At 42.8% G+C, this 20251-nt stretch overlaps 1 protein-coding gene across 1 annotated transcript in view; it reads right to left on the minus strand.

The window, feature by feature from the left end:
- Nucleotides 1-2626: 2626 nt before the first annotated feature.
- LONRF2 (LON peptidase N-terminal domain and ring finger 2) overlaps nt 2627-20251 on the minus strand; it is a 39143-nt gene continuing 21518 nt past the window's right edge. The window contains exons 5-12 of the mRNA XM_028727896.2: nt 19546-19768; nt 17488-17587; nt 15823-15937; nt 14103-14224; nt 13622-13780; nt 12759-12921; nt 9174-9323; nt 2627-5967 (exon numbers count right to left, since the gene is read on the minus strand). Coding sequence (XP_028583729.2) covers nt 5809-5967; nt 9174-9323; nt 12759-12921; nt 13622-13780; nt 14103-14224; nt 15823-15937; nt 17488-17587; nt 19546-19768 — 1191 coding nt within the window. The 3' untranslated portion in view covers nt 2627-5808. The remainder of the gene's footprint in view (nt 5968-9173; nt 9324-12758; nt 12922-13621; nt 13781-14102; nt 14225-15822; nt 15938-17487; nt 17588-19545; nt 19769-20251) is intronic.

Consider the following 20251-nt stretch of genomic DNA (forward strand, 5'->3'; position numbering starts at 1 on the left):
CAATGTGGAACAGATTCCAAAGGGAGGTCTATTCTTTTGTGCTGGTCCTTTGTTGCCATTTTAAAAAAGAACTCCGGGAGTATGCTTTGTCTTTTTTCAAGATGCAGAAAATGTCCCCAGAGTGTGAACACTACGCCAGTGTGGTGTAGTGGTTAAGAGCGGTAGTCTCGTAATCTGGTGAACCGGGTTCGCGTCTCCACTCCTCCACATGCAGCTGCTGGGTGACCTTGGGCTAGTCATATTTCTCTGAAGTCTCTCAGCCTCACTCACCTCACAGAGTGTTTGTTGTGGGGGAGGAAGGGAAGGGAGGTTGTTAGCCGCTTTGAGACTCCTTTGGGTAGTGATAAAGCGGGATATCAAATCCAAACTCTTCTTCTTCTTTACAAAAGAAATAGAAAATGCTGGCACATAACAAAAACGGTGATAAGGAACAGAAGTAAAAACTACACAGAACAGAGTAATAACAGCACTCCTAATTATTTTGCACTCACCGAGTTTCCAGTGCTAAGTTTTTAATCCTTGCTCACATGACTTTATCCAAACCGCAGGTGTATCCTGTACTCTGTTGCAAAGTATGGCTTTTTGATGTGGTGTTTCTCAAACCAGCTTCACACTGACTGGAGTCCTTAAGCCTTTTCTAATTAGCTTCTAGTCAAGGTGTGAACATGTTTGCTAGGGTAAAGACATATTTGCCCTTCAACACCCCCTGGTGTGTATAGAAACAGAAATGAATCTAAGCCATGCTAAAGTGAACATCTAAGAGTTGGGGAGAAGAACTGTAAAATGCACACAACTTCCCCTCCCCAAACCTTCATTGCACTCCAAGTGGTCAATGTGAACAACCTCTGTGTTTCGGTCTCATCTCGTATTATTTCAGTTCTGAACCAACCATGGGTTTCACTCTTACACTGCACATACACACATTTTCAGTAGACACAAACAGGATGCAGATTAGAAGGAACCTGTTGTTAAATCACAGCTGTAAATGCCAAGAATTCAGCAGCCATGGGAATTCTGACCAGTGGCGTAGCGTGGGTTGTCAGCACCCGGGGCAAGGCAAGTAATTTGTGCCCCCTAACCCGTGGATTTTAGTAGGGACAGAGAGCTGCGAGTGCGAGCATGCGCCCCCCCCCCGATGTTGCGCCCGGTGCGGCCGGCCCCCCTGCACCCCCCACGCTACGCCACTGATTCTGACCCAAGAGTCAGAGCATGGACAAGCTTATGCTGCAAAAAGGAGCATTTTCTCAAAACTGCATGTATAAAACATCCACCCCCCACCCCACAGTGTTCCTGCAAATGGTTCGCTCAGAGAATACTAGATAAGCACTTGTGTATGTGCCGGTTTTGTATATGCACAAAATTCAGGAAGTTAAGCATTAAATAGGCAAATATTTCCAGCCTTTGTTTCTGCCTGCCTGCAGTTGATGTCTTCTGATGTTGCAACAGGTAAGCATCAACCTGGCTAGGCAAAACAGTTGTAGCTGAAATGTTATCCAGGGATTTTACTGCTAGTTTGTGTGAACAGAAATCAGTTGAGACATGGGGGGGGGGGGGGTTGCTTTTGATGAAAACTGGTATTTGGTGCTTAAAAGGAAGGAGAGAAGATTATAAGAGCAGAGCTGTAATTAACATCCCTTAAGAGTTGAAACCGTAAAGCTACAAAACCACTGTACAAGGAACAGTTACAGAACTATTAGGCCTCCTCAGTTAAGTTGTCATGTGGAGAAGTTCCTGGACTTCAGTGACGTGACACATAAGCTACATGTGTCAGCGCTTAGAGAAGACTTTAATCTGCAAATGCGGATTAACACTAAATACTCAAAAAGCTTCAGGAGAATTCAAACAACATGCAGGTTATTGAACATGCGTAACAGCCTTTAATGACTTCTTGTTATGCACAAACCAAATATAGAGTGGTCTGAAACAAAACTTTGGTTAATTAAATACGTCAGCTTCATAACCCATGGTTTGAAGATGGCTTTTTTAAAAGAAACTGATCATTTTGTTTCAAACTGTAATCTGGGCCACGCATAACAAAAGGATTCTTTAAAAAGAGAAAACTAAGTGTCTCCCAGCCACAGAGGTGGTGGAGAGAGTGTGTGCATTCGAACCCAGGGCTTTGCTTGGGCTCCCTGCAGCTCATGTGTAGCACTAAGCCACCTATTAGCATTTCCTAAAATGCATAACTTGAGCTACTGGTTCTCTCAATAAGGGATATAATACAACAGTTGACTCCTGATGAAAAATTAGCAAAAGGACAGATGGCACTTTTGAACAGAATTTATTTATTCCAAATATCACATAAATACATTTCCCCATGAATATTCCAAATATACATGAAATGAACATTGCAGCAATTTTTTTATTTTTATTTTAAAAAAGGGGTTTGGCTTTTGTTTCATATAACAAGAAGTGCCAAACATAGTTGTAACACATACCTGTCTTTCATCTTCTTTTTAACCAAGTACAAAAATGCGATTAATAATTTATATTTGTACATATATACACATACACCCACACTCACACACACGTAGACATACACACATTTCTTCAACTAGCTTCAAAACAGATAAGGATTTTGTTTCAAGTTTTATCTACATAAAATACGTTTTCTTTAAAAAAAACACAAAAAAACTGGTCACAAGCTCCAGGATCTGGTTTTTGTGGGTGCTTTGTTGATACAATCATTCCAGAGCTGCAAAATTAAGGCGCTACCAAACACCAGGCCTTCAGCTATGTATGACACTGCATGACTTACGCATGCAGCTTTCTGAACACCCTCTGCCATTGATTCTCTTTGAAATTAACTACAGCAACAAGCCAAAGGAGCAGAAATCTGCTGATTATCAGCTCACTTGAGTCACAAAGCAATCTCAGTGACTGAAAAGAAGAAAGATTTCGAAAGCAGTAGATAAAAGGCCACAAAAGCAAACAACTGGCATGATCCGTGAATTTTTTTTAAAAAAGAAGATTTAATTTCACTTACAAAATCTATTTTTTTTATACGGAAGCCTTACACAGCAGGCTTATAATGGAAAACAGGTTTTTGCATGTTTGTTTAGAGGGGAGAACGGAATGCCTTCTCCTCCTTATCATAATCAATAAACATGTCTGGAACATTTTTCTGCAAAGCTTTTCAGACCATAGATACCCTAAGCCCCACTTCTCTTAGGCTGCCAGACCAATCAGCCTAAGAGAAACTAAAAAAAAAAAAAAAAACATTTTTAAAATGTTGGCTTTCGTCATGTTTTTCAATTAATGCGTCTGCTCACTTGACAGACGTTGATTATTAAAAGAGCAGACAACCCGACCTTTAATTTCAAGGGCTAAGTGTACCATGTTGAATTCTGCCAGAAAAGTCCTCCAACCAAAACAAAACACCAAAGAAGACTATCAGCGGTACTAATTTAAACATGGAAAGTGCTGAAAAAGTAAATCAGCAGAACAAAATAAGTTTCCTGTTTATGCTCAACTGCCGTGTAACTTCAGCTATTAACAGAAAACAAGACAAGGAGGGGAAATATATGAAACAACTTTTAAGCAAGCACAAAGGTACTGTGAAAAATCATGAAGTTTGTCGAAGTTCCCTGCCAAAAATTAACGAGGGCACATTTTGAAGGGATTTTTTTTTACTAAATACCTTGGAAGCTTCTAATGTTCAGGGGGTTTACAGGAAGACAGATGTGTTTCGGAGAGTATGTATGATAGCACCCAGGGAGCAGATCGAAGGGAAAATTCACCAAGACGGTCCATTCTCTAGCTTAATGCTAGCTCTCTTGAAGGAAATACAAGCACAGCTCTGGTAGAAGGTAGCAGAACTTGCAGGAAGGCTATGGTAGAGATTATTAGATCATTGGTTGAAAGTTATGCAGTTTACAATTAAAAGTGTAGTCACAGGTCGTTACTTTACTACAAAAGGCGAATTCAAGGTAGAGGCAACTACAGTACATTCAGGGTGTGTGTTGATCAGTTCCTAGGCAACTGCTACTGGCAACTTCTGACTAGATACTTCTGCCAATCATCTAACACCACTCGGACTACAATTACGGTACGGATAATGCAGTCAATCACCTTTTAGATGATATTGCTTCCTGAATTCACATGCAAGTGTTCACACCTTCGTCAAAAGAGAACACACTTTGTAATTTAAGGAGGAGGCACTTCTGAAATATTTTGGTATTGCCACTATTTTCACCTTCCTGTCTTATTTGCACGTGAACCTGTGTCTTCAATTCACACGGCATTCTGAGATTTGAACCGGTGTTATTTCTCCCAAGCTGTTAACACAATTGTTTTCTACAATTTGGAGAGTTCAGCAGTTTGCAACAGTGCTTTTGCAGCTTCACGTTCACTGCTAAAATTTCTTTCCAACAGGCTGACAGACCTCTTTTTAAAAAAATAAAAATAAAAATAAAAAATAAAATTATTAACAATACGTACTGAGACATCAAAATACAGCTATATTTACAGAACCAACAACTAATTGAAGGTTAACACCTGGTTTAAGCTTGCATTGAAATTTGCCTTTACAGATTTCAGTATGTGCCTCCTCTCAAAGTTGTCACTGAGGACCAAGACTCCAAGCACAGACAGTGGTCGGTACATAACGAGTAATAATATTAACGTTTTGGTAAAAAAAAAATGTGCTAACAAACATTGTTCCAGTATAACAGGTTAGGCTGGCTGTTGAAAATATAGGTGGAAACTGGATCTTACCTGTTCTGAGTTATACTTACAGAATGAGCATGGAAGGGTAATTTGAAATGGCAATTCTATATCTCAGCGGCCTTTTGAGAGATTACCACAGAACTGCTTGAACCAAGTATATATGTACATATGCTAGAAATGCTGGCCATGATCCAGCAATGAATCTCAGCATGCTCAAGTGGCTCCAATGGCAGCAAAAAAAAGCATCCCGCGCACACAGGGAATTCCTTCCGGCACGGGAGGCTGCAGGATCCTCATGCGTACCGATATCTAAGTCACAACCACTGACAACAGGCTATCCATAAGTAACTTTTTTCCATATTGTAACGCGGGTCACCTGAGGTTATTCTTTTTTTCTATTTGTAGGAAGTGGGGGGGGCGGTTTAGGGGAACCCGACCATCCTATACATACATCGAAACACTATTTCCCATTACACACAGCATGCAAGTTACAAAGACAGGGAGGGTTGATCAGCCGCAGTGCTGTCACCAGCTACTCTTTTGGTCAAACACTGTCTTGCAAGGCGAATGTCCAGGAAAACACATTTTGCTTCACAGATCAATCATTTTGTCAATATGCTACAGACGAAAAGACTGCCCCCTGTTCATTTAACACTTGTCTTGTGCATTCTTCCTCTGGAGGAGATTTTGGGGGGTTTCCCTTCAACTGGCAACCTCTAAGAATTGTTTTTTCAAAGTTTCTTTTCAGTTTCTAATCCACTGTTTGTTCCGAGTTCTGCTGTGTAGAATTCAAAATGGCTGCTTGGGGCTTCAGGGGCATCTCAGGGCTTGTGACTCAGTTGTCCCCCCCGTGATAAAATGGACAGTTGGTTGCAAGTAGAGATTCCAAGTTGTTGCCTGCAGCGATCGGCTATGCTGCGACTGTGGCGCAACTTCTAAGAGGCTCAGATTTCTCCAGGACAAGAGGCACAGAATGCTTGGTTAACTACTGGGCAGAGTGTGTGCAAAAAATAAAAAATTGTGAGTGCTTAGATGAGCAAATCAGTTTCATTGAAAGGGAAGAATGCGTCGGTCTCTTGAGAATACTTAGGAGTATTCACAACCATTTGTTTTCAGTGTCTGTTCACAAATGAGGAGGTGTCATCTAGGTCTTTTGCGTGTCACAAATATTAATACGCGCCGTATGGCGATAAGACGATCTTTAAGTGAAGTCATGGCAAGAATGGCCAATTGGGCCCTGTTCTCCAGTGGCAATACTGCCAACAGCCACCAGTACCAAGCAGGACCACTTGGGTTGCTCTGCAAAGGGAACAACGAAACAAGACATCTTTAAGGTGCTTAATATTTATAGAAAAATCTAAACAACAACCCTCTGCACTAAAATGTCTTACTATTTATAGGGTGATCCAAAATACCGCATTCTGCAAAATCCTCAGGCAACCGAGAGTGAGAACAGACCCTCTATTCCTCTCACCAACCCATCTTTTGGAGAGAACAGTACTATAACAGGGAGTCGGCCCAAAACCAAAAGAGCACTCTCTTTTCTGAAACTATTTCTATTTCTAGCTTGATCTCTGTCTAAAACAAAATTATACCTGGCTAAAAATAATTGGCACAGAATAGGAACAAACAAAGCTATAGTATGACAATAACCTTTGGTCTGTTGTAATACTGGTGTTTATCATGCTAGTTAGGGAGAAAGAGAGAGAGAGAGAGAGAGAATGTGCATTTGTTTAAAGAGATTGAATATACATCTAAGTCATTCACTACTATGTTTAGTTTGTAAGCCCATGTGAAATCATACAGTTGGCATTATAGGAATGGACATCTTGAGGCCATCCCACAATCTTTGATGAAATAGGAAGAATAACATGGGTGGAGATTTTTCCTTTAATGAGAATTGCTTTTTCCATTCTGGCTTTAAGCAGTTTTGAGCACTAAAAGCTGAACTAGGAACAACACTGATCATTCATGCAGATTTGCTCCTTTCTAAAATTTCCAGAGAGTGTTTTCCCCACACACACACACACACACACACACACACACCAACCACTCACTATGTGGTCTCTCAAGTGCAATCGTCAAAGGAAGATCTCTGTAACTGTTTTGATAGAACAGTCCCATGTTAATAATGTGGTTGTTGTTGTTTTACTCCCAGAAGCAAGTGAGCATAGACCACAGTTTAGTATAGCAACTAGCTACCAATATATGTATTTTTAGGGCAGAAGGACAGTCTCTCTCTCTCTCTCGCTCTCTCTCTCTCTCTCTCTCTCTCTCTCTCTTTCTTTTGAAAAATCTAACGGTGGATTACCTGTAACACTTTCCCCAACTTGAACAACAGCATGAATTAGAGCCCTTCCCCCTCTAATTTATCCTTTTTTGGGGGGCAGAAAAACAGTTTTGGGAGGAGGTATTTGGAGCAGAGAGAAGTAGCAGGTTTTCTCATCCTAACTGCCTCATAACTGTGTGCTGGAACCTCGTAGAGCGAAAAGCAGTCAGGGAGCAATTTGGCAGCGGCAAGGGGTGGGCGGTGGGGGTTAAGCACTCCCCCTGCTGTCTCTCCATTCCAAATTTCTTCTTCTCAAAGTTCTTTTTCTATTTTAAAGAAAGGGGGTTGGTTCTAATGCACATTTGCATATAATGCATACTTGGCCCCTGGTGAAAAACGTACTCTGCACGCTCCTATCTTTGACCCTTTCTCAATTTAGTAAATTGAACTTCTTACAAATTTCAGCTCTGAGAATTCTGCTGTTGTTTTAGGGATGGGGTGTGTATGTGTCGGTGTAAAATGGCATATTTTGTTCTACTCACACTGGAGTATCATCACTGGATGTCTATTAGGTTTATACTATACTAGGCAGCTGGATCGAGGCGGGTCGGGGCTGCTGATTCTTCTAGACCTGTCAGCAGCCTTTGACATGGTCGATCACGAACTCCTGGACCACCGCCTTGCCGACGTGGGGATCCAGGGCACAGTCCTTCAATGGCTGCGCTCGTTTCTCTCTGGTCGGGGACAGAGGGTGGCGCTTGGGGGGGAATTGTCATCGCGCCACTCCTTGGTGTGTGGAGTGCCTCAGGGTGCGATTCTCTCCCCGATGCTTTTTAACATCTTTATGCGCCCCCTCGCCCAGCTTGTCCGGAGTTTTGGGCTGGGCTGCCATCAGTATGCCGATGACACCCAACTCTATCTGTTGATGGACGGCCACCCTGACTCGGCCCCAGATACACTGACCAGATGTCTGGAAGCTGTGGCTGGATGGTTACGTGGGAGCCGGTTGAAGTTAAATCCTTCGAAGACAGAGGTCCTTTGGCTGGGACGGAGCGACATGGGATTGAGGGGGCAACTCCCATCTCTTGCGGGGGTGCAATTAGTGCCAACATCATCCGTTAAGAGTTTGGGTGTAATCTTCGATACCTCCCTCTCTATGGAGGCGCAGATTACAGCTATAACAAAGGCGGCATTTTTTCATCTCCGCCAAGCTAAGCAGTTGGCCCCTTATCTCTCTCGCCCTGACCTAGCCACTGTGATCCACGCGACGGTCACCTCCAGACTGGATTATTGTAACTCGCTCTACGTGGGGCTGCCCTTGAGACTGACCCAGAAACTCCAGCGGGTGCAGAATGCCGCGGCGAGACTCATTATGGGGTCTTCGCTGCGAGATCATATCCATCCGGTATTATACCAGCTGCACTGGCTCCCGGTGGAGTACAGGATCAGGTTTAAGGTGCTGGTTTTAACCTTTAAAGCCCTATACGGCCTAGGACCCTCGTACCTACGGGACCGCCTCTTCTGGTATGTCCCACAGAGAAATCTACGGTCTGCAAATAAAAACATCCTAAAGATCCCAGGCCTCAAAGAGGTTAGGCTGGCCTCAACTAGAGCCAGGGCCTTCTCGGTCGCGGCTCCAATCTGGTGGAACACTCTGTCACAAGAGACTAGGGCCCTGCAGGACCTGACATCCTTCCACAGGGCCTGTAAGACAGAGCTGTTCCACCAGGCCTTTGGTCAGGGCGCAGCCTGACCCCCTCCTCTGGCAATCGGCAATATGCACAGAATTTGGCTTGATGGTTGCCATTAATTTGATTTTAATTTAATTTGATTTAATTAATTTTATAATGAATGTTTTAGAATGTTGGATTGTTTTTATTGTTGTTAGCCGCCCTGAGCCCAGCTTCGGCTGGGGAGGGCAGGATATAAATAAAATTTATTATTATTATTATTATTATTACTCCTTTGTTGGGGCCTAGGGATGTGGTTTGCATGGACCCTATCCCCATACTGCACATTTCCTGGGCCCCGCTGCCCCACACTTTCAAGCAGCAAGCTTTGGTCTGCAGGATTGGTCTCCAGGAATTTCCCCACCCTTTCAGAGGAAGGGTGAAGGGAACTTCTGGTCCACCCCCCTGCAAAAGTCAATGGAAAGTATCCCCTACTCCGTGCTCTTAGACGTTCTGATCCACAAACATCTCTTCAAATGGAGACTTGAGGTATGTATAGCACTTACCTGTGGCTCAGGCTCCTTCCCTGGCATGGACCCAAAGTGGTTCAGAATTTGCGCTTTCATGTTGTCTTTAAGCGAAGTAAACCAGGCGACAGCTTGATCATAGACTGAATCATGAAGGCGGACAAGTTCTTCATACTCTGCCCCTTCAACCTGCAGAATGCACAAAATGGGATTCAAAGTCACGTTTCTCTCATTTGCAGCGTGACAAAAACAAGGCAGATAATATGAATTAGGGTTTATCTACACTTTTTTTTCTGGGGCACGGTACATGCTTTAAAGCTCTGTGTCCGAGTGCCCCCCCCCCTTTGCTTCAGAACTTCCCCTGCAAAAAACCACTCTTTAAAGCTGAACTGGAGAAAAAGGCAATCCAGGGGAAATCTGAATAGCCATTTGCTCCGATTCAGCTTTAAAGAGTGGGTTTTAACTGGTAAAGATCGGGGGGGGGGGGGGGAGCACTTGGACACAGACCAGGAAAGTGTGGACCTGTGCCTGGAAAAAAGGAGCAAAGGGTAAGTGTGGTTAAGGCCTTAAAGTGCTGCCTAAACAGTTAAGCCACTTTCAAAATGACTTGGGGCACAGTAACTTGATTTTTGTGCTAAAATGGGCACTGGGGCAGAGGACAGCGTAGCCTAGAGAAGGTGTACTCCCTGAAAGCTCTACTCAGACCCATTCTGTCCCCTAAGCGTGTGGTAGAAACTGCAATAAGTTTGTGTAAAAAAACCCCACCAACACTTGCTTTGCAATCACAAGGGCCACAAACTTTCTCCTTCAAAAGCAAAACAGAGATCCTTTGGGTGGTAAAGGCGTTCATCTCGTTTGGGTTTTTTTATACTAACTGTTTTAGAGAACTTTTCGTCTGAATGTTGAATGTGTAAGTGTATGTCTAGAGACAATGGATAAAACGAACAACATCAGATGTACTGCTGGGTAAGTGTTTAATGCTAATTGTATTTGTTTAAAAACCAATATAAATTGTTTTTAAAAACAATTTGAAAGATAGGTTACAAATATATATGTATATTTTAAATGTTAGACAGGAACTCTTTCTACACTTTTTGAGAAGCCAGCTAAAACTTTTAATTCAGCAAACCTATCCAGATACAGATCATTATTACGTACAAATGTTTTTTAAATGTTGGTTTTTATCTGTGTATTATTGATCACCTTATGTTAATTGATGTGTGTAGATATTTCATTAAGGGTATATATATTTTTTCCAAAATGAATGAAACATTAAAAACAACTGTTAAAAAAAAAAAGCCCCACCACACTTCAACAATAACAGTAAAAAATATTCCAAATCAGATGATTAAAATCAATGCAATAAAACAGGCATCTGCAACCCCCCCCCCCAAAAAAATAGATTAACAGCAAACCACTCAACACAATACAATAAACTAAATACAATTCAAAAACCATCGTAATGGAAGCATGACACCCACACCTTATAGAAGCAGTCATACAGAAGAAGCTTTCTGACTGAAATGAGTGGCTCCTCCACAATTATTCAAGGAAAAACGTTACAGTGGTACCTCTAGTTGCGGACCTGATCCATTCCGGGGTGCCGTTCTTACCCCGAAAAGTCTGTAACTAGAGCGCCGCTTCTGCGCATGCACGAAGCGCACAGAACGCTTCTGTGCACACACACGCAGCAAAACCCGGAAGTATACACTTCTGGGTTTGCCGCACTCGCAAGCCGAAAAGACGCAACATGAACCTAATGCAACACAAGGTATGACTGTATTCCCCAAGGCCTGCTGGCATGGGAAAGCAATTTCTTTGTACTGGAAACTTGTGGCAGACACCTAAAAAGTCAAAACTTCCATCTCTACCACTGAGCAGAAGGGCCTAACTTGCTATCTCCCCTCACAAATCCTTAAACTCAGTGACTGCTTCCAACAGCGCAATGGGTCTGACAGCAGCGAGCTCTTCCATAGCCTTCATGCATTTGGGTGCTATTCTTAAGGCAGATCAAACCTCCTTGACTCAATGTGGCTTCTGCATTAAGAGGATTTCACTGTATTTAAAAGGGACAGTCATCCACAAGGACAACCTTCTTAGGGGAAGGATGGAAAGTGAAGCGCAGAGAGTTCAACAAAGTGCATGAAGCACAAGCGTACAATTTTACACACATTTGCTTCACGTGGAAACTTCTCGAGCCACTGTTTTATGGCGAAGCTTTTGTCCAGACATTCGCATGGGAATCAAAATGGCGCCCTTGATACAAAAGAAGGTTCTGCCATATTCTGAGGTAGCGGAATGTGCAAACTAAAAAGTGGAATTCTACCGGATTCTGGGAGGGATCAACACCCTGTCACCTCAAGCATTTCCAAAGCTTGGTATTCTCATGGTTTAGTGCTGCATTAGTGCCCTTCTGATACAGTGAATAATGTGTGTATGTGCTTTCAATTATTTACACAATCATGTTGCAGATTTGTAACCTCTGGTCTGGTAAGCTTTCAATCCTCCTTTTGAAGGATGGAAAGATGGCAATCAACAGCGAGTGATTATATATATGCACGCTGTTTGAGAAGCCACTTGCTAAACAGTCATCTGTATTCTCCCCGATGTCCATGACTGATGTGGAGGATGTGAGTTAAGTCTCTTTGCAGAGTGGATATTAGGCAAATACACTTGTAAAAGACCCTTACGAGACAAGTTGTAATTTGAGTATATTTGAACAAATGATTTTTTTCTGCTGCCAACTCTTGTTCTGCATGTAATAAGAGATCTATTTCCCCTATTCTGTCCAAAACTCAAGACAGTGGCTCAAGTTATTTTAACCTTCAAGATCAGAATGATATCCTATTCTCTATGCCTTCATCTGTTCCTTCCATATGAGAACAACTTTACGCTGCACTGCTGGAGAAACCAGTTGCAGAAACTAACAGGATTAAGCGTCAGTGACCAAAGCATGCTTGAGGAACGCGTGATCCGATATAGAGCTTTCTAATGCCTTATCATCAATCTAAAGCAGAGCACCACTATTTAAGAGGCATGATACAAATTACAGGCAGATTATATATGCCAGTTCTAGCATTTGTCCACTAAATACTCCTAGCAGTACCTATAACCACCAATTTTAGTGAAATTCCAATTTCTCATGTTGCTTGTTTCCCCAAACTGCTGCTGCTATAAACTCATGTTTTCTCATTCGGTATATTTTTCAGGCTGTGCAGGGCATGTACAACTAGGAATGCTACACAATAAAGTTATAAACACCTCCAGGAATATGCTTCCAGTCATTGTGAAGCTTGGTATGATGCTGTCTCTTCAAAACTTGTTGAGCATAGTGTTTCGATTCAAAGTAATATTAAATTTCCTAATGTTAGTGGACCAATATGCAGAGCAGGAGAGAGGAAGGAAACGGCTTAAGCTACTGGGGAAAGAAGGTTCTATGGTTGGTAGAGGAGGAGAAAATGGCAAGGGATGAAGAGAGGTTAGTATTAAGAGGTTAGGATGGGGTTGTCTAATGGGGGGGACGACCCAAAACCAACATAATTTATTTTGCAGTTAATTAAATAAAAGGATGCATACTTGGAAGGCAAGTGTAGAAAAAAAGCCTCACAAAACTATACAAGTTACCTTTTTATCTTCCATGTATTCAATGTTTGCAGTATTATACCCGTCTCTCTGACCATGGCTCAAGACCCTGAAACGCCGGACACCAACTGTGTCAACAACTGAACGTCCGTCAGGGAAAAACTTCACATCCCTGATCTCTAACATGCAGCCGTAATCAGCAAACCTGAAGGGACAAAGAGAGCCATATTAGTCCTGTGTATTAAGTATACCTAAAAATTCTAAGCATACTTAAGGAATGTGTCTCATTGATTCAATATGGAATCATCAGTTCCATGCATAAGCATGTATAGAATCAAGCTGTAAAAGGTTCTTGCAGAAATTGTGCATATACGTGATCAGAGAGATGCAACGCATGTGGAACTAGGGTGCCTATTCTGTGACTGATGAAAGGCTGCAACATTGGTGTTAGAAGAATGCAGGGACTACGTTCAGATGGCTGGATTTTCTTAGTACTTTGCAACTCCCCATGAGATTATTGAGGGGGAACAGTTAGGAGTTCTTTAACTCTTTAGATCAAGGTGTGTATGTGCTGCAGGATTTGCCGCCTGCTTGAATTGTCTTTTTGTCATCTGAGTCAGCATGTAATATACACAAGTCACTTTCAACACATGTAATAAAACAACCTTTCTTTATTCCTTTTGGGTGAGAACTTCTTGTTGTCACATGGTTATGGATAAACACATATTCATAACGAACACACATCGAAACTCTAGCCATAGATCCTTAAAAGTTCTTGGCAGTGTGTGTATGAATACACCTGAGCGCTGGACACACAGGTGGGTTCAGACACACACACTCCGTAACACCAGCACCTCTTTCGGTAATTTAGTATTTGCAAGTCTGCTTCCAAATCCTTTGCTTACCCTTTCAGTTCATCAGCTAAGCACATGCCAAACTGCTTGGTGCCAGTATCCATACATCTTCTTATCATTAACCGATAGCGGGGTTCAAAGATGTGAAGAGGGCAAGGAATGGTAGGGAATGCCATGGTGCACACAAAGATGGGGACATCTTTATTCAGGCTGTAAGAGAACGAAGAGTCGTATTAAATCAGCACATGCAGCTGAAAGCTATTTTCTGAAACCTGCCATGAAATAAGCTTGGCTGTGTTGACATTATTATTCCCTATTTCCGAGGCCTTCCTTCTATCAGTGACACACCCACATGCAACATTAATCCACAGTTTTAATATCAACTGGAGCAGGCCTGCACGCCATGTTTGTTCTGTAGTGCGTTTGAAGGAAATAAATCATGAGCCCAGCACAATCGTGAGCAAGGCACACATCATAACAGGCTTGTTTCCTTCGCCCCTGCCCTCCTCTCTTTCGTAGGAAGGCTGCTTACTTTGACAATTCCTTCATTTCTTCTTCGTAAACTTTCTTCCTTTCAGACAACTCTTCTGGCAAGTAACGAACTATTAATTCTTCAGTAAGGATGGTCTTCTTGTAAGTTCGGCCGGCCAAAAACTAAAAATGAAAGCATTCAAGAACTCAGTAACAAAGCTGGCTTTGGGGCAGAATCTAGTGATGAAGTTAGTGTGGTTAGCCAAACCTTTCCATACTTTAAAAGCACGGGGGGGGGGGGGACCTGCAGATGATGTTGGATGGCAACTCCTACAATCCCTTATCATTAGATATGCTGACAGAGGAGTCGGACTTCCAACATCATCTGTAGGCCCCAGGCTCTGCCATCCTTGCCTTCAAGTCTGAAGAGAAGAAAAGGTGTGTGCAAAATACACAAAGATGGCACAATCCTGTATAGTGCTGTGAAGGGTTAACCCTGGTTTTCAACAGCCAGGACAGATACACGGGATAGCAAAATAGTAGGGGGGGGGCACTCATTACTGTATCCGCAGAAGATGCCGTAAAAAGAAAGAAAGAATAGGACCCAATCTATTATTGTGCTAAAGCCGTACTGCAAAGAAATTTCCAATTACTTTCCTCTTTTTTTGTAGTCAAAAACGACCTTGGAGGAAATAATTCATGTTTAACTACTGCTATGCAGTATATTCATATCTTGCTAGCGAAGCTTCTTTGAGATGCCCAGCTATAAAATGAGGTTCACATTAATAGGTAGGGAGCCTGCCAAAAGAGGGTTGTTGTTGTTTTGCTCCTCTACTAATCCCTCCCCCATGTTTCCTGGCTCTGTGGGCAACAGCTGGAGCCAGGAAGAGTCCAGCTCAGACATAGCAGGACTGTGGCAGGTCCCTGCAGGCTCAGTGTTCATGAGGCCAGTTCCAGAAATATTTGACACCTTATCTTGAGTTTGGTGTGTGGATCCAAGTCTCAGGAGGTCCACAATAGCTCAATCCCTTCAGCGGTATCTGGGCTAAAGAGTGTGTACATGAGCTTCCTCCCTTCCTTTTGCCCTCATACCAAATGAAAAACCTCGTTGTTCCCCCAAGAGGAGAGCCTTCTGGACCCTGCAATAACTTTGGGGGGGAAAGCCTACAGCTCGATCTCCTTTGGCCTCCAAATCCGCTCTGGGAGCTTAGGCTGAAGGGTAGCACATAAGAAACACCTTGCTTCCTTTCAGCCTAACTTCTATTCACAGCTGTTTAGATCCACACAACTTTTATAGAGTTGGAAGGGACCTCAAGGATCATCTAGTCCAACCCGTTGCAATGCAGGAATGTTTTGCAAAACATGGAGCTCAAACCCACCACCCGGAGATTAAGAGTCCCACATTATTTGCATTACTTTGCATTTTATAACGATGCTTTAAAAACGTTGCGAGCCACCTTGATTCCCAAACTTGGGAGGGAAAGAAGGATATAAATATATTAAATAAATATAATTAAAACTAAGCTGAGCTGTGCAACTCTTGAGCATGCCTAGCCTTGTGTCCTGCTGCAATTTTGAGTGGAGGGTATTTCACCCACACCCAAAAGTTTTCCTGCATACCCTGAGGGCCTTTATCACTGGAACACACCTACTTCTGCATCACCAATTCCTTATTTTGCAAGCCAGTCCCGTCCCCCCCACGCCTGGTTTGCTAACAGTAAGTATTACCCAACCAAGAGGCTTCCATTTAAGCAGCCCCTGGGAGATAGTGGAATACTTACTTCAGACAGCTTTTCCTTACAAAGCGGACAGTATGGATTATGGTCCAGGCAACGTTCAAGGCATTTGAGGCAGAAGGTATGTCCACAGGGAGTAGCAACAGGTTCGTAGAATAACCTGAACGATCGTGAGCATTGAAAAAACAACTGGTTACTCCACACTTTTGTTCAAAGCACAACTCCAGATTTTTCACATGCGTTAATAAAGGCATATGTGATTTCATGAGGTACAAATAACAGCTCCCCAGTGTTAAGATACTCAGATATATAAGGTAGACGCCAAATTGCTCCTTAAACCAGCGTTGCAGGTGCCAAAACAGAAATTCTAGTTGCTATTTTGGGGCCAGACGGCTCAAAAGTCATATTTTTCAATACGACTTTTGGGTTCCTGAAATTCATTCTGATTTTGCAGATAAAATATAATGGATAAAATTCTACGGGATGTGTTAGTAGTGTGCGAAATCAGTCAAGATCCAAGGATCTCCAGGCATGCACCTCCAGATGATGGAGACATCAGGCGCCATCCTGGCACCTGGCACCAGCAGGAACTCGCGCTGCACTCCACAGGCTTCAGGCAGCTATCCCTGAAGCCTGGAAAGCGAGAGGGGTCGGTGCGCACCAAGCCCTCTTGCTCTCCAGGCTTCAGTGAAAGCAACGCGAAACCTCCGGAGTGTGGAGGGAGCGCTCCCTCTGCGCTTTGGAGGCTTCGTGTTGCTATCGCTGAAGCCAAGGAGCCTGCATTTGCTCTATAGGACACACACACATTTCCCCTTAATTTTGAGAGGGGAAAACGTGCGTCCTATAGAGCGAAAAATATGGTATATGACTGAGAGCTCTTTTTAAAAAAAGAGTTTGAGCATAGCTATAGAGCACATATTCCACAGGAAATCAATGCGATGCCCTCCTGAAGTTTTTGTACTGCAACACCTAACTTCCATGACCACTGGCACAGCTGGCATGGGCTGATGGGGCGCTGAGTCAAGAAACATCTGGAGGACCAGTGCTATTTTTCTAGAAAAAGAGGTGCCAGAACTCACTAGGAACACCTCCCTTGTTCACTTATAATGGCAAAGGTGCCCACCAAAGAGGTGCCTGCAAGGCCCTTTCAGCCAAGCTACACCCACCTGCCTGTCGCCCGATTTCATAGGACGTTCCTTTGGCACCGCACCTTGTTGTGCTGCTTTCGGCAGGGACTGAATACACTCAGGAGTTCCGGGTCACTTCCAAGCATACCTGATCCCTGCCAAAATTAGCACAGCAGGGCAAGGTGCCAGATACGAGCAGCACCCAAAGGTAAATCCCCTGTCGCAACAAGAGAACCTGCCGCACACTCCAGACGGATCCTTTATCTTTGGCACTGCTTGAACTTGGCACCTTACACCGTCATGCTGCTTTCAGTGGGTATAGGGTGCACTCAGGAGCTCTGGGTTTTTATGGCATCGGGTGACTGGCAGGTCGGCCATCCTGTCAATGTGGCCTGAAAGTTGACCACTTTCAGATCCAGCCCTCCAGCTGATGAGTAGTTCCTCACCTCCGTGGGTAGATACATTGATAGATAAGAATTAAATAGCTTAGTATGCATAAGACAGGATCTTTCCCTCTTTCCTCCACCTTTAAAATGCCACACAATATTTTCCAAACAACATTTAGTCCATTTATTGCAAATACCTCATGCAAAGGGAACACTCAAAATCAGATGCATCCACAAGGCTTGCGGGTATCGCTGTTAAGGGAAGAGAGTTGGGATTTTCGCAAGAAGCGTCTCCATCTTAAAAGAGAGAGAGAGAGAGAGAACACACACACATTGAAAATCAGCAAGGTTTACTGAAGGGCCCTATTATTAATTTTAATTGTTCAAGGTCATCCTACATTGAGAGCTTTTTCACTAACTAAACCAACAATTCACAGAGGGTTTGCTGGAGTACTGAATTTAGAGTATTATAGAGAAGGGCAGGCTAAAGTAGACAGCGTAAGGCACCCATTTTCCTATCAGAAAAATCATGTGTTTACATCATTTGGAATTGCTATCTCCAGCTCCGGAGGAACAGACAATGAATTAATTTTTCATATCTGAAATTACTGAAAAACATCAAAAGCAAATGAAAGCTGCTGCAGAACAAAACCAATGAAGTTGGGTAACTTGTTGAATCAGATGAAGTAAATTCCAGTCCACGAAAGCTTATGTTACAACTAATGTGTTCATCTTTAATATGCCACAACTTTATCGTTTTTGCTGTAAAAGAACAATACTGTAAACTGGGAGTTGCACCAAATCTGCTCTCCAGAGAAGGAACACAGGTCTGGCTGTAAAATTTCACATGTTGCCCACTTTATTGTTTATTGTATATGACCTTGGTGGTTAGGAGTGAAACTCTCTAAAGAGTTGTATCTGGCATTTTCTTTAAACAAATTTCAGCAAATGCCGATGACACACTCTTTACCCGGGCTTCCTAGATGCATAATTTTACAACCAACTTTATTTATGTGATTGGACTTTGCCTTAAAATTGTTTTCAACATTGTGCTGTAATTGTTATAAGCTGCCCTTGGGGCCCTTAGGGTGAATGAACAATGAATTAAAATACTATTTCAACTAATAAAGTTTTTCAAAAAAAAGAATCCTACAAATTTATCACCAAGTATCAAATTAAATTCAAAAGCTGTGACACAGGCATAGGCAAACTCAGCCCCCCCAGGTGTTTTGGGACTACAACTCCCATGATCTCTATCTAGCAGGACCAGTGGTCAGGGATGATAGGAATTGTAGTCTCAAAACATCTGGATGGCAGAGTTTGCCTATTCCTGCTGTGACACATCATGTCATCCCACAGACGTTGCCAACCGGGTGCCTGTGGATAATGCCCCAATTCCCCAAATTCTTTTAAAAAACAAACACCTTCTAACATCTTAAGACCCTGAGATATGAGATGAGGTGTAGCAACACCACTGTTCTCATTTTTCTGTGAAAAATTAACCAGCTCTCCCCTATTCAGTGTTTCGCTTTGAGCCACACCCTAAGTTGAGAAAAATTCCTGTAGACACCTGAGTGTGAGAGAGGGAGAGATGAACACATGTTGTGTGTGAGGTAGGTGTGTGTGTGTGTGTGTGTGTGTGTGTGTGTAAAACAGAGAGGCATGTGTCCATGACCTGTATGTGGGCGGCAATTGTGTACATGTGCATGAGAGAGGAGTGTGTGTTGTGGCCGCCTGCCGCATTTCTTATGGTTCTGGAGAATGTTCCCTTTTATTTGACAACAACAGTATCCTTGCATGTGCGCGTGAGAGAAAAATCAATATCGTGTGATTTTCAGAAACAGGCTCAGCAGGACATGGATGACTTCCAGAAATTTTCTGGGGCAGGAAGGGGCAGAGAAGCAAATTCTTGTACTCTCTTTAATTATGCCACATCCCCACAGCAGCTATGTGCCATTGTGCCACATCTCCATGGCACAGCTGTGAATGGTGCCCACAGCACTTTCTCAAAATTCAAAACTTGCCCGCTGGTCCCAAAACATGGTTAGTGACCCTTTTTCTACAGCAAGAGCATTCTCTTATTACATTAAACAGTGTATATATTACAAACGTTTAACTTTTTAACTTACGCTACTCATGGCAGAAATTGTCCAGGTGCTCTTAATGAAAAATAACCTACCAACCACAGAAGCAGAGTAGTGCGAATTTCCTTACAAAGCAAGGAAAAGGAGAGATCCTCATTCAACAAAACACACCTTTTCGAGGAATTTTGATAGGGACACCTAAGCTCTGTAAATCCCCATCACTAGAAAACTTTCTTTTTAAGCTTGCGCCAGGCAGACTGGAGAGGACCGTTCCCAAAGTTTTTTTGTTGTCTTCAAAAGAGAAGTCCAGTATATGATGAGAAACAGAAGACTCTGTACTTCGATATGCATCAGTCTCTTGGGACAGGTTTTTAGTTAGCTTCAAGCTGGCCTCCTGAAACAGATACAACAATAGCATCTTCAATTCAGGAACAGTTTCACAGACCGCTGTTGCATGACCTTTACAACTGCTGCTTATAAATCATCTCCTACCCCAGTTACATAAAAATGGACTAAGTGGATAATTATCCAAGTCAGTGGAACAGTGGCTCATGCAGGGCTCTATTTGCATAATTACTGGAACAGACGAGCTCTGGCTTGTATCTCAAGACTGCAAGTCTCCCCAGTATGCTTTAAATGGGACTCCTCAAATTTGCAAAACTTTACAGTTTCAGCTTTTCGTGGGCAATTTCTTTCACTTCGTTCTCTTCCCATTAGCAAAACACTTCCTTTGTGAGCTGCCATGTTACTGACTTTTACTGATCTAGGACCAAAGCTGAGAAACTTCTGTACACTGTGCTCCAAAGCGCTGGTGTAATCACTTTGCTGGCCTATTCTAAACCTCAGTAAATAAAGAATCAGATAGGGAGGTGATATT

Source organism: Podarcis muralis, chromosome 4 (genome assembly GCF_964188315.1).
Source record: "Podarcis muralis chromosome 4, rPodMur119.hap1.1, whole genome shotgun sequence".
In the NCBI taxonomy this organism is placed as follows: Eukaryota; Metazoa; Chordata; class Lepidosauria; order Squamata; family Lacertidae; genus Podarcis; species Podarcis muralis.